The sequence below is a fragment of the Anguilla rostrata genome, chromosome 11 (genome assembly GCF_018555375.3).
Source record: "Anguilla rostrata isolate EN2019 chromosome 11, ASM1855537v3, whole genome shotgun sequence".
Taxonomy (NCBI): Eukaryota; Metazoa; Chordata; class Actinopteri; order Anguilliformes; family Anguillidae; genus Anguilla; species Anguilla rostrata.
Genome location: NC_057943.1, coordinates 32,841,562 through 32,854,581, shown reverse-complemented (window position 1 = coordinate 32,854,581; position 13,020 = coordinate 32,841,562). Strand labels below are relative to the sequence as shown.

Below are 13,020 nucleotides of genomic sequence, written 5' to 3'. Positions count from 1 at the left end.
AGGGAGAAGCAGCCGCGTCACTGGGAGGGCGCCCGACTATGCAGTGATTTCTGGCTTTGGGCCGCGCTTCATGTGGGTGGTGTGAAGCAGCGGCTGCTAAATGGATGCAGCGTTACAGATGTGGTCCCATGAAAGGCCCCGCTTTTCCTCTCCCCTTCTCTTCACCGCGTGCCAGCCAGCCGCCAACGCTCTGGATTTAAACGCACCCCGCCGCCACGCGCTACCCACGGGCAACGAGAGAGCGCCGTTTCCTCCCGGGCTTGGCGGAGATTTTTAAAAAAGACCCGCCGATTCAAAGCGGCTCGATTTGCGGCGCGAAAATATCCGTGTAATTTCGGGCACGGCGACCGCTTGGCACAGACCGCAAGCGCCACCCTCCGTGAAATGAATGGCGCCGCTGCATCCTGTCTGCGAAACCCGGCGAAAGGCAGGAGCGCATCTTCTCTGTGACTCAGAGCTCTCACCCCGCGAAAGCTCACCCGCGGTAATCCCCAGAAGGCGCGTGAATCACCGTCTTCTGAGAAACGCGCTCTAGCCTCGGCTCAGGCTCCGCTCCGAGGCGTCAGGACGGGCGAACCGGGTCGGGTTTCTCACCGGGGGGAGAGCCGCGCTAACGCGGTCACAGAGCGGGTCCGTCACGCGGCGACGGCTTCGCGTCGGATCCACGCATCCCGCGCTGACCAGTCGCCTCCGGCGTCTTCGCGTCGGTGAGCCGTGAGACGCTGACCGAGTTCTCCGCACCGCAAGTCAGCTTTGCATCACGTTACTGCCACTTAGCAGACGCTCGGACCCAGAGTGACTTACACTGAGACTAGAAAAAAGGCGGGACCTTGACAAGGTCATGAAGTCCAGGCTGGGTCCGGGCACAGTGTGATTGACAGTCTGGCAGCATTACTAAGCGTGTGAGACACCGCCCTCCCTAGTGTCATGCAAAGACGCAAACTGTCCCTGACTGGTCCACAAAATATGAAAAAAACAGTCCAAATGATACAATAACTTAAACCAGCGCATGGGGAGACACTAAACAAAGAATACGCCTATTGTGCTACATGTTCTTCTGGGAAAAAAGATTTACTTGTATTTTGGCTGTATTGGTACCATTGGACCATTGAAATGTGGCTGAGAGACCTGTACTGGAGCCAGCTGCACTAACGCAACAGAGCAACATCTCTCAACAGTACCAGGAAGCCCGCTTCAGAAACGAAGCCCGGTATTGGCTGCTTGGCCCTGACAGGAAGCCAGTGGATTATCGATCCAGCCAATGAAACCAGATGCATTAAACCAGCCTCCGAGCAGGAGGCCATCAAAGCTGAGAACGAAAAGAGAGAATAAAAACTAGCCTATAAAGCACTCCGGAGGCTAAAGATAGCCTAGCGCCCGGATCCACCATCAAGCTTTCAGTTCTCATGGCAGTCAACAGGCAGAAAAGCACTCTGGGATAGGTTAATGTGAGTATCTGCACTGGATTCACCTATCTGCTGGATTCACCAATCATAAATTTAAGATCAGGAATTGTTGAATCGCTAAGTGTCGAAAATCCCATTTTGACAAGAAACAAGCACATTCTACTGTAATACGGTGCCAGGTGGAACAGAATCAGTGGCGATCCAACCCACATGTTTGCTCTGAAAACCCAACCCCAGCACCACAAACCACATATGTGTATGACTAAAAAAGAATTGAAGTAAAACAGATTCATAAATGTTTTTTTATATCCTGCTTACATTTTTTAATTTCTCCAATATGCACACACACTCACTTAAAGGGATAAGGCCAATACAACAATGTCTTTCTGAATCCCTTGAGTACAGCTGAAACTTGGGCAACCACAGAGAATCTCTTTAACAGACTTCAACACCCACAATACAATGTGTTTCCCAGGCATCTGGAACCTCTAACCAGAGGCCTGCCAGATCAAATCACATTGCATCAGTCAAATCGCATGCCTACTGTCACTTCAACAAAGGACTCAATGCCAGCCATGGGACAGCAAGGTTTTTTTAACCTTAAAATTGGTGAAGCAAGAACCAGCTGTTAGTCATTGACTTGTTTGAGCCAATCATTTTTTTTTATCTCCACCATCAAACAAAATGATTGCTTTAAATCAGTGAGTCATTGATTGCACTTAATAGGCTCCAGTTAGCAAAGTTAAACTGACTGCAGTCAATTAGCAGAACAGGCTAAACAAACTGAGACACAACACTTGTACAAATTAACAATGGGCTGCCACCAATCATCAAGGTTCTTGCCAATCAATGTTTCTGACACCATGAATTGACAGGAGCCATGATGTTCTGCAATTTTTTAACAACACAACACAATCAGAATGATATATTCTTCTGATCTGCCTTCTGTTGCAATGGAATTAGCAGTTACAGTTGTCTAAAGCAGTTAAAGTGGCTATCAGTCATTTTTTAATTTTGGTAGATTTGGCGACAATTGTGGTGACTGGTGGTCACAAAAGTGTGTTGTCACACTCCAAATACCAGAGTTCCATTGGTAAGAAAGCTATTATCAGGAGCACACTGAGTGCTTTTTTTTTTTTTAGAAGATAATCCAGCAGTAGAATATTTTGAAGAAAGAAGACAACAATGTCGCCTGACACTGTAATATTTAATATAAACCCTAATTTTAAAGACAGGTTTTGGATTTTAGATGCTTGCTCTTTCCCGTGTCTGCATCATCACATTTGAATACCTGGCTGGAATGTCGCACCCGACACCACCAGTGGAAAACCGCATACAGAGGAGAAATTTCTGAATGCAAACAAGTTGAATCGACATTGCTACAAACAGTGTGTCGGTATCGCATGTGTGAAAAGGTATCGCAAATGGCATTTAAATGTGTTCTGCTCCCTGAGTCCAAAGGAAGCTTCTCAAACTCCATTAGAAGCGCTGCTGGTACCCTCGCACCCGAATCGGACATCTTGCCCCAGTGGAGCTTTCCCACAAACACCTCTCTCCCTCGAGGACGGGACTGACATCGAAACTGACAACAAATGCGGAACAATAAACAAAAACAGAGAGGCCTATTAAATATGCAGTGGGTATATTTCCCCTTTCTGCTAACATATCTTGTCTCTCAGTCCAGGAAACTGTCAGTTTATACTACACATCGTTTTAAGTCTTAACATCACGGGAGGACCTCACATTTACTGACCATGATTGCAGTCTTGCCCCTGTCAACTGTGCACACACAAGGCACAGACTTTTGCACGCGTCGCCTGCCAACTAGAAGAGGAGAGGGTCGCCATGGATGAAGAGCAACAGACAGCAGTTTTTGTCAGCACCTTTAGTCTATTGGCTATGCACAGAAAAACACATTTAAAAGAAATCTGGCACATCGATGGTTGGGCTTAACGTGGCCAAAATGGACTCTCACAACTACAAAGAGAGTTGTAGGTGACTCATTCATTCATGGATTCGTTCACCGGTTCCTTCACTGATCTTGTTCAGAGTCCCAAGAATGAGAGTCATGCAGTGACTAGTTCTGACTTAAGGCCCTCGTTCTCGCTCTCATTCACTGACTCCAGTTCCTAGTGAAGGGGAACGAGAGTTATCCAGGGATTGGTTCCAACTTCGCAAACAAGAAAAAGATCTGTGCACGACTGAACTCTAGGTGGCTAAAGAGTACCCAACTCAGTCGCGCAGGCTCATTCTGAAAAACTGCTCAGAAATAAGTCATCACCTGCCCTTTGTAGGTGAATTCCAACAGCAAACCTTTGTTATGCTCAAACGGATCAATGCCGTCATTGGCTAGTGGCTACTACAGAGCCCAATGGTGAAAACTGTTAAACAGGAGTAGCTGTAGCTTCAGCGAATGGCAAGTTTGCATCTTACTGAGAGCTGAACCAAAGGAACGAATCCATTCTTTCCCTAAAATGATTTGTTCAAAAAGATGCCACACCACTAAGACAAAGCGAGCGATGAGCCAGAACTGAACCACATCGCACTGTATGTTAGGTGTCGCATGCAACCAGTGAGGACAAAGCAATGGAAAGTTGTTTTCTATTATTATTATTATTATTATTATATTTTTTTTTTAGCGTCTCCCAGTCTTTCGTTCTGTCGCATCGCGGTATGTTAGGAATGAGTGTAGGTTCGCGACATGCCGTTTTTCCTCCGATCTTGAACATGTGTTTGGGACGCCCAAATCGGCTGTGATATCTTGCAGTGTACGGGCTTATGGCTCGACTAACAACACGTGTTCGCTCATTTAAGGGTCACAGCATCGTATAAGCCTTGGACAAAAAAAAAACAATAGTGAACGTACAAAAAACATACAAAACGTTGTGTCTGTGACTAAGAAACGACTAAATAATATACTAAGGGGTAAAACAGAAAGCCTGCCAAAACTAAGCAAAAACTTTCTCTCTTTTTTGAGATAAGCCCTTGCCTTCGCTGTAACTGCCGTGGGTAACCACGTTTCCGTCTAATGCCACTGGGGGAAGAACTATGCAATCAGAGCTGGATGCGCTGGCCTCCCAAATGAAATGACACATGCGGATGATTTAGACAGCAGTTACCTTATCTGGTCATCAGAATAAACTTTTTCGCCACATACAAGGGTTGCCAAATAAGAAAAACAACACGGCAATCGCCAGCTGCTTGTCAGTCCAACATTTAATCGGTGTAGCCAAGGAGATAAATGAACGTTAGACTACCCGGTTTTTTCAGAATACAACACCAAAATGATCAAGTAACCTTAATATGTTAGCATTACCTATGATTGCAAGCATCGTGCTGCCTTGCTCACAGCATATAAGTGGAACTAAACGCGCGATAAATACTGTATTTAGCTCGCTGTGTATTTGTTCGTGTCGTGTATGGACAGTTATACATTCGGCTAGTCAAGGTATAGCAAACAAACAAGCTAGTCATCGGACTTAGCTACTTAGCTAACAAGTGATGCCAAAATTCCATTGAGTTTTAACTAACGTTTACAGCGTAAATAGTTTACAGTAGCTAGGACACTAGCCAGCTAACACACGGAATGGATAGTCAAGCTTCATGAGTGCCAATTCTGCAGCTATAGCAACTATTAATTTCCAGCACGTTTAATTACATGTAGCATCATCAGTTGGGTTAACTACGTCTAACCAGCTACGTAAATAACAGCAATGTTTGATGATATTTACTCACCAACAACCCATCATTTTCTTTCTGGTTTCTTGATCGATGGAAGCGTCTGTAACTTCAATATCCGAATTCCAGTTCTAACACATTCCTCCCACTGCTTTTCCGTTTGACGGGCAATTATCAGTTTTTTCCTAATTTTTTAAAGAACATTTTTTAAATTTTTGGTTATGTCTTCGTAATTGATGTAGAATTGCTGCCTGGGTCCCCGTGACCGCACAATCTCTCCAGCTCAACAATCCACGTCGCGGAAAGAAAGAAGCAATTTGGAAACACCCTCGGTAAACATGATTGGAGAATATTTTTTCAAAACCCGCCCTCATTCTAACATCATTGGACACATGGTGCCTTCAATCTCGTTAATGTACCAATTGAATTTCCGCTACATTCTTAGGGTTTTAGCCCTACAAATATGCATCACAAAAACAATCACCCCCCTAATCCCCCCGCGGTTTATTTGTTCGTGGACGATAATAGACTAAGATCATCTTCATTGGTCTTTGTTTCACCATCATACGACTACAACCACGTTTGCGCCTGCTCGCCCCAAATCAAAATTTGATTGGTTTACACAGCTCGTAGCATGTTTTTTTCTGTCATGAACGCAGGCGGGGGGTGTGTCACGTTCGAGATAACGCAAGCAGAGGCTAGTAGCGTTCATAACGGTTCATTGTAACAAAGCAAGAGGCCTAACTGAATGTGGCGTCGTGTATACACAGAAGGAAATTAATAATCACAACAATTACGACGGCGTCAAGGCAACAAAATAACAACAAGAATCAACACATCAATAATAATCATAATAGCAATCACAATAAATCATAACTATTATGATTATTACATGTTGTAGCATCTCTACTGAAAGAACAACAATCATACATATAAAACGACTCCCATAAAATCTGAAAATAATAGGATTAAGAATGTCAAAATATTTGTAAATTAAATAAATAAAAATGACTCATGAATTATATGCCTAGGAAAGGGTCATTGCGATCAGTTAGAGACATTCATTAGCTCCGGTGCTGCCATGTGCATTGATGGATAGGGCAAATTAAGACTCACATGCAGGCCATTAAATTTACCTAGTGAACGAGGTAAAGAAGACAGGAAGGAAGGAAAGAGCTATAGTAACTGTACTGAGAATTAAAATCTTCTCTTCAGCAAAAATGAGACTCGTTATTTTTGCATTCATTCCAGTTTTTTCCCCCATGACTCACACTCTCATATTGTTATATTTCACACAAACTGGAAATCCCGCTATTGATTTTTCTAAGCTCTGCTTGAGAACATTATTTTTCCCCATTTCTCAAATTTGCATTTGTCCTGTAGACAACTCCACCTTCGGTTACTATGGAAACAGACCACATGCAAACCAATTTAAGTAGTATCCAAATTAACTGCCCATTGATTTTATTCTTTTAATTGAATAGGTTATTTTTCTAGTTACTGTTTTCATATTCAAATATAATTTGGAAACAAGCACTGTTTTGATTAAATGCTCCATTAAATAACAAAACAGATCCAATTCATTTATTAATAAATCATTATTTTTAAGGGAAAACCAAAAAGCAGAACCATAGGAAGATGAATAATCTCAATCCGCCCACATGACTGTCTGCTATTTCCAGTTTATTCTAAAGGCATATTTTCACAAAGTGCTCTTAAGTGAATCAAAGCATGCCCCATTACCACCGGCACCACTGACTCTATAGAGAGAAACCCTCCGGCAGGCTCTGTCCTCTTGGCCTTGGATTGTGTCTGTGCGTTAAAAGCAGTATTCAAGCACGCTTGCTAGGCACATGCCTTTTAAAACCCACCCGCTGGCCTTTTCACCTCTGCCAATGGCAGTCTCAACAGCCTTCTCATTGGTTAGAAGGGTGGTGACTCACAATCGAGAATCTCGGGCTCAACAATAGACCACATTGACTCCATGGTTCCAAGGGAACTTTGAGAATGTTCATCTGAAGGGCGACTAGTGAATTTTAACTTAATGGTCCAGGAAACTGACATCTGTGAATTATTTGTTGATGTGTTGTTTTCATATTTTTTTGCATTCACATATGGCCCAGGAATATTTTTAAATGATTCTTACAAAAAAACCCAACAACAACATAGAATAGCCTGTGTTGAAATCGGCTTGCTTTCCCCCATGGCAGGGTTTCAGTTGTTGGGTGTTACAATGTACATCGCTGAAATGATAAGACCAGTTAAATCCTCTCTAACTGTTATATGCAAATGATGCATTGGGTACTTTTGTGCGGACGCACTAAGTTCGAAATGCCTAAGCACTGCGCCTTCTCTGGATGCAGAAAAACCAACACTGTTTTATCTTTTCAGAAAAATGAAGAGACCCACGAGAAATAGGTTTCATTTGTGGAGGCCCACAAACACTGTAATATTGCAATAACCCCAACAGTTAATATTTGTCGTTCCCATTATCCCAAGGAGGACTTCCCAATTACCAACAACGTGCCTTTGCTTAAAATAATGAATAATCAGGTTAAAAATGTAGCTGGACAGCCCTTTTCAAACTCCATCATGTCATTCACTGTTTGTTTTTCAAAGCAAAATGAGAAGCCACAATGAGTTCCATGGGAAGGATTTAACTAGATCTCCTGGCGTCGGTTAGATTTATGGCTGCGCTCTCTTTTACAGTGAAATACGAGTGTTGACCACAAAACTGAGGTCGAAGAATTCCGTTTTCAATAAAAACAAGTAAAAGTCCAATTTGTTCTACTTTAGTACGCAAAAAAGGCCAATCTGAAGGATTCGTGGGGTAACGGTAAACTCACTAATCGCTGCAGCTCTGCCAGTTTCACAGACGGAAAGGTTCGGCGTGTAACTGAGTCAGCGGGGTTCATGTGAACCCTCTCCGCAGAGTAGCGGCGCGGCGATTAATCAAATCCCTCCCCTCCAGCCAGCCGCCGAGCCCGTCAGATCCAGCGTGTTAATTTGGCAGGGATGGCTGTCAGACACGAGGCTCTTGGCTCCGATTTTCAGCACTTCTGCTCAAGCTGACGAGCTAAAGATGTAAGAGAACCCCCACCACTCCCACCCCACCCTGCCGCCACCATTCCCCGCTCCACTGCGCTCCAACAGTTGTCTCTGCTGTCAGAATGTAGGTCAGTGCTGTGTGTGTGTGTGTGTGTGTGTGTGTATGTGCACATGAGTGTGTGGGTGTCACAGGGGAAAAATGGAACTAGCTGTGTCAGTGGGAACCTGTCAGGCCACATTAGGCAGAGTCAGGCCATTGTACACTCAGTTTTTGCTGCTGTTCAGACACCAGCTAGAACCTGTGGCAAACGTATTCTCCCTGAGATCCAAACACCAGGTGGAACCCACGGCACCGTACTCTCTCTGAGGACCAAACACCAGCTGGATCGTACCCTCTCTGAGACCCAAACACCAGCTGGATCGTACTCTCTCTGAGAACCAAACACCAGCTGGATCGTACTCTCTCTCAGAACCAAACACCAGCTGGATCGTACTCTCTCTGAGAACCAAACACCAGCTGGATCGTACTCTCTCAGAACCAAACACCAGCTGGATCATACTCTCTCTGAGAACCAAACACCAGCTGGATCGTACTCTCTCAGAACCAAACACCAGCTGGATCGTACTCTCTCTCAGAACCAAACACCAGCTGGATCGTACGCTCTCTGAGAACCAAACACCATCTGGAACCTGCGGCACCGTACTCTCTCTGAGACCCAAACACCAGCTGGATCGTGGTCTCTCTGAGATCCAAACACCAGCTGGATCGTGGTCTCTCTGAGACCCAAACACCAGCTGGATCGTACTCTCTCTGAGAACCAAACACCAGCTGGATCGTACTCTCTCTGAGAACCAAACACCAGCTGGAACCTGCGGCACCGTACTCTCTCTGAGAACCAAACCCTATTGGTGTGCGATTGCCCCTTTCCCCACGGGCAGGTTATCACCTCCTAGTGTCGAGGGTAGGAAAGCGAAGAGGGTGGAAGGCCAATGTCCAGAGGGCCCCAATTTGGCCCCCGACTGTGGCCAGGAGACCCAGGGCCCCCAATGAGTGTTCAGAGACACACAGGGGATGCCACAGCCTGTGCACCTCCACCCATAGAAAAGGAGGAACATGTCCCTCCTTGCAGCCACCCACAAGCCCATTTTATATCCTCATTACACCTCCACAGCTGGGTCTCTTTAGCACCTATGTTCTGTTTACTTCTGAGCTCCTGTGAAAATGTTAGACTGGGCCAAAAATACCCAGGAAATTATTATTATTATTGGTATTTTAAAGCAATACATAAATAAGATTTAGGCATGAATACTCAATATACAGTATATTATGGTTATCTCAATTCCAAACAATATAAACAATGCATGTGCTTATTTTTATCTGCTTTGGAAATAACTTTATGCTCCATGCTTGAAAGGTGCTATATAAATAAAATGTATGATCAAATTTATATACAATTAAATTAAAAAGTATTGGGACAGCAACAGAATTTCTTCGGCCTATAGTCCAGCACATTGGATTTGAAATAAAAACGAATACGAAAACTCACTGGTGCTGGAGCTGTAGGTGCGCACGGTGGTGGTGGGGGGCGGGGTGTCCGAGTCGGCCGAGGCGGTGTCCTCGTCCTGGGAGCAGCCGGCCTGGATCGCCCTCACGTAGCTCTGGCTCCGCGAGCGGAAGCAGGTGGCCAGCGGCAGGTCCAGCGGCTCCAGCGGCGGCAGCACCGGCATGGGCGCCGGCCCGCAGCCGGACCGGCGGTACGCCGACTCGCTGTACGCCGACAGCTCCTGCATCTGGAAGGACACGCGCAGGTTGAGCCAGGGGGGTTGGGGGGGCAGGGGATGGGGAGGGGAGGGGGGCCTGGTCGCAGGCCCTGGGGCGGGTGCTGGCAGCCCTCCTGTTGGGACTTCCCATGGCCAAGCTGGGCTCTTGAGGCATTCTGGGATGGGCCATTATTAAAGGACCCGGGGGGCGGGGCCAGCCCTGTCTATTATGAGGTTGGCTCCTCCTGTTAGCAGCAGGTGGGAGCGGTCTAAGGCAAAATAAGTCCCAAAGGGCTAAAACTGTAATTAGGGTCCTGGTGGACCTGGTGGCAAATTTAGAGTCTTTCCAAGATCAATGTTCAGTCCTAGGCCTGCGGCCGCATTGAGAACGGGTGACCGTAATTGGCTCACAGAAAAATAAGGGCAACGGGAGATTGAGGCAGTTAGATGAAAATCTGCACTCGCTGCTACGCTAATGTGCTCAATTCTGGTGCGTCTCCCAGCTCTGCGTCCTCAGATTGAACCTGTCAAGGAGCGGGCCGCCAGTTGGAATATGAATTTTTCATCAGACAGGCTCGGTTCCGCTGGCGCCTGTCCGTAAGCAACCGCCACTGACGGAGAGCAGAAGCAGCGAACTCAAAAGCCGCCAGACTAAATTAAGACAAAGCTGGAGGCAATCATGTGAACTTTAGAGAGGTTTCTGGAACACGCTCAGCTGGTTGGAGCTCGCCAGCAGTCAGGGGGAGGACAAAAAAAAACAAACGAACTAAACAGCCAACCTCTGTAGGAGCCCCCTCTTTCCGTCTGGCTCTGAGCACAAGTCATGGTTCACAGGTCAAAGTTCACAGGGGAAGGTTCACAGGATTTGTTTGTGGACGCTGTGCTTTCTCAGTTTGCTGTGCTGTCAATGTGATGTTTGCACACAAGTGCCGATTCCATCAGTGACAACAAATCATAGAGAGGGGACAGCTGGGGGACGGGGGACAGGGAAAGGGGAGGGGAAACTGGGAAGACAAAGGGACAAACAGCTGAATTCTTTGGGGGCATCCATGGCCCAAAAACAGCCATGCAGGGGGGGCGGGGGGGTTGACCCTCTACAAGTCCTCAGGGGGGTTGGGGGGTGAAATCAGAATGTTGGAGGGCTTTGAAAGCTTGAGCTAGTATGTACCTGTCCAGGTTTAAGAAGCTAGCATTTGCAAAGGCATGGGCACCACTCTCCTGTGGGGAATGGCTTCCAGAACATGCACCCCCACCCCCCTTCTAACCTGCCTCAAGCAAACACAGCCGAAATGTGACACGGAGAGGGAACGATTGACTTACCCTGTCTGCCTCTTGCAGCTGTCAAGTATTTCTGAAATATACTTATAGTACGTGCAAAATAATAATACACCAAGGACCATATTTACTGAGGATATGCAGGGCTTTTATAGACGCTAACAAGTCAAGTCAATCACATGACCTGAATCCAACTGAAAATGCGTTTCACTTGCAGAAGACAACACTGAATGAAAAAACCCCCCAAAACAAACAGGAACTGAAGACGGCTGCAGTACAGGCCTGGCAGAGTATCACCAGGGAAGAAACCAGTGTCTGGTGATGTCTAGGCAGTCATTGAATGCAAAGAATTTGCAACCAAGAATTTAAAGATTATGTTAATTTGTTCAATTACTTTGTATAATTTGTTAATTTGTTCAATTACTTTGAGTCTATGTATAAAAGGAACTGAAATTCCTACACGGATCAGGATATGGATGCACCCTTACATTAAAGCTGACAGTCTCCACCTCATTGTTGTTGTTTCATTCCAAATCCAATGTGCTGGAGTACCGAGCCAAAACAACAAAAATTGTGTCACTGTTCAAATACTAATGGACTGCACAGTATATATATATATATATATATATATATATATATAGTCATTTTCTCTCTAAATTGCTTGCTTCCAGGGCAAACATCTCTCTGTTCCTGCTGAAGAGTAGGCTACTATTTACGTTCGTGACCCCATATTGACTCTCATCTTATGAATACTGATAATGCTGTCTGCCTCCGGAAAGAGATGACTGCCGGTATCATCTATGAATTATTCACACTGCGTCAAAGTTTACTTTTCTCCCCAAGGTGATTTATGAAAAAAATAAACATGCATTCATTTACAGGGCCCCGAAGAGCAGACTATTAGCACACTGGGTGCTCACGAGAAAAACACGCTGCGTTTTAATAAGTTCAAGCTTTCGCTGGGCAAATCATGTTGGGATAACTCCCACCCCCGTAGATACAGATCTCCGGATCTCCTTTCAAAGCCATTAGTCCGAGTGAAGACTCTGCATGGACCCTAACCTGGTGATTTCCATGGCGACACAGACAGAGAGAGGTGGAGAGGAAAGCACTTCGCAGTGTGGATTAATTGTACCTTTCCAGTGCCACAGCCCTTAGCAGGTGAGTGAGCTAAAAGGGAAAATGAAAAGTGAGGAGTACCTAAAATTTGTTGCAGGGGTATTGCTCTCATTCGAAACAGCCAGACAAAAAAGTCAGTGAAATAAAATCTAACCTCACCTGGGTTGGCTAAGATGAATGGAAGAAAGGATGACTGCACTGCACTGTGGTAGTTAGCCTCTGACACGAGTGCATAAGGGGTCGAGGCTGCCCTCGATACGTTATTCTCTCTGTGACCGTTAGCACCATGACAAAATGTTTATGGGAAGCAGACAAAATAAGGTTTCTTAAGTCGATGAAGGTTAGCTAACATTACCCTTAGCATTAGCATTAACGTTAGCCCCGTACATCCGGCGCTAGGACCTGTGAGGGCCTCTGCTTTTAGTGTTCTCAGTCCTGATTGGTTGAGGGGGTTAGGGGTCCTCAGGAAAGACTCTCAGAGAAACGGTAATTGGGAGGGGGGGCGGGTGGGGTCAGAAGGGACCGCGAGGCGCAGGGTGGGAGGGGACTGACCTGGCCCGCGAGGCTGCTCCTGCCCAGCGTGCCGAAGCCCTGGCTGAAGTCCATGTCGTCCCAGGGCTGGAAGGGAGAGGCGGCCGGCCCGTCCATGCAGTCCAGGCCGTCCAGGTTATCCAGGCTGCGATTGGTGGAGAGCTCGCTCAGGGAAGGGAGGCAACTGAGGGGAGGGGGAAAG

At 46.1% G+C, this 13,020-nt stretch overlaps 1 protein-coding gene across 4 annotated transcripts in view; it reads right to left on the bottom strand.

The window, feature by feature from the left end:
- Window positions 1-13,020, bottom strand: part of dlgap4a (discs, large (Drosophila) homolog-associated protein 4a) — a 197,964-nt gene that overhangs the window by 14,657 nt on the left and 170,287 nt on the right. For all 4 annotated transcript variants that reach the window (XM_064299451.1, XM_064299453.1, XM_064299452.1 and 1 more), the window contains 2 exons: window positions 12,840-13,002; window positions 9,680-9,923 (listed from right to left, as the gene is read on the bottom strand). In XM_064299451.1, the coding sequence (XP_064155521.1) occupies window positions 9,680-9,923; window positions 12,840-13,002 (407 nt within the window). The remainder of the gene's footprint in view (window positions 1-9,679; window positions 9,924-12,839; window positions 13,003-13,020) is intronic.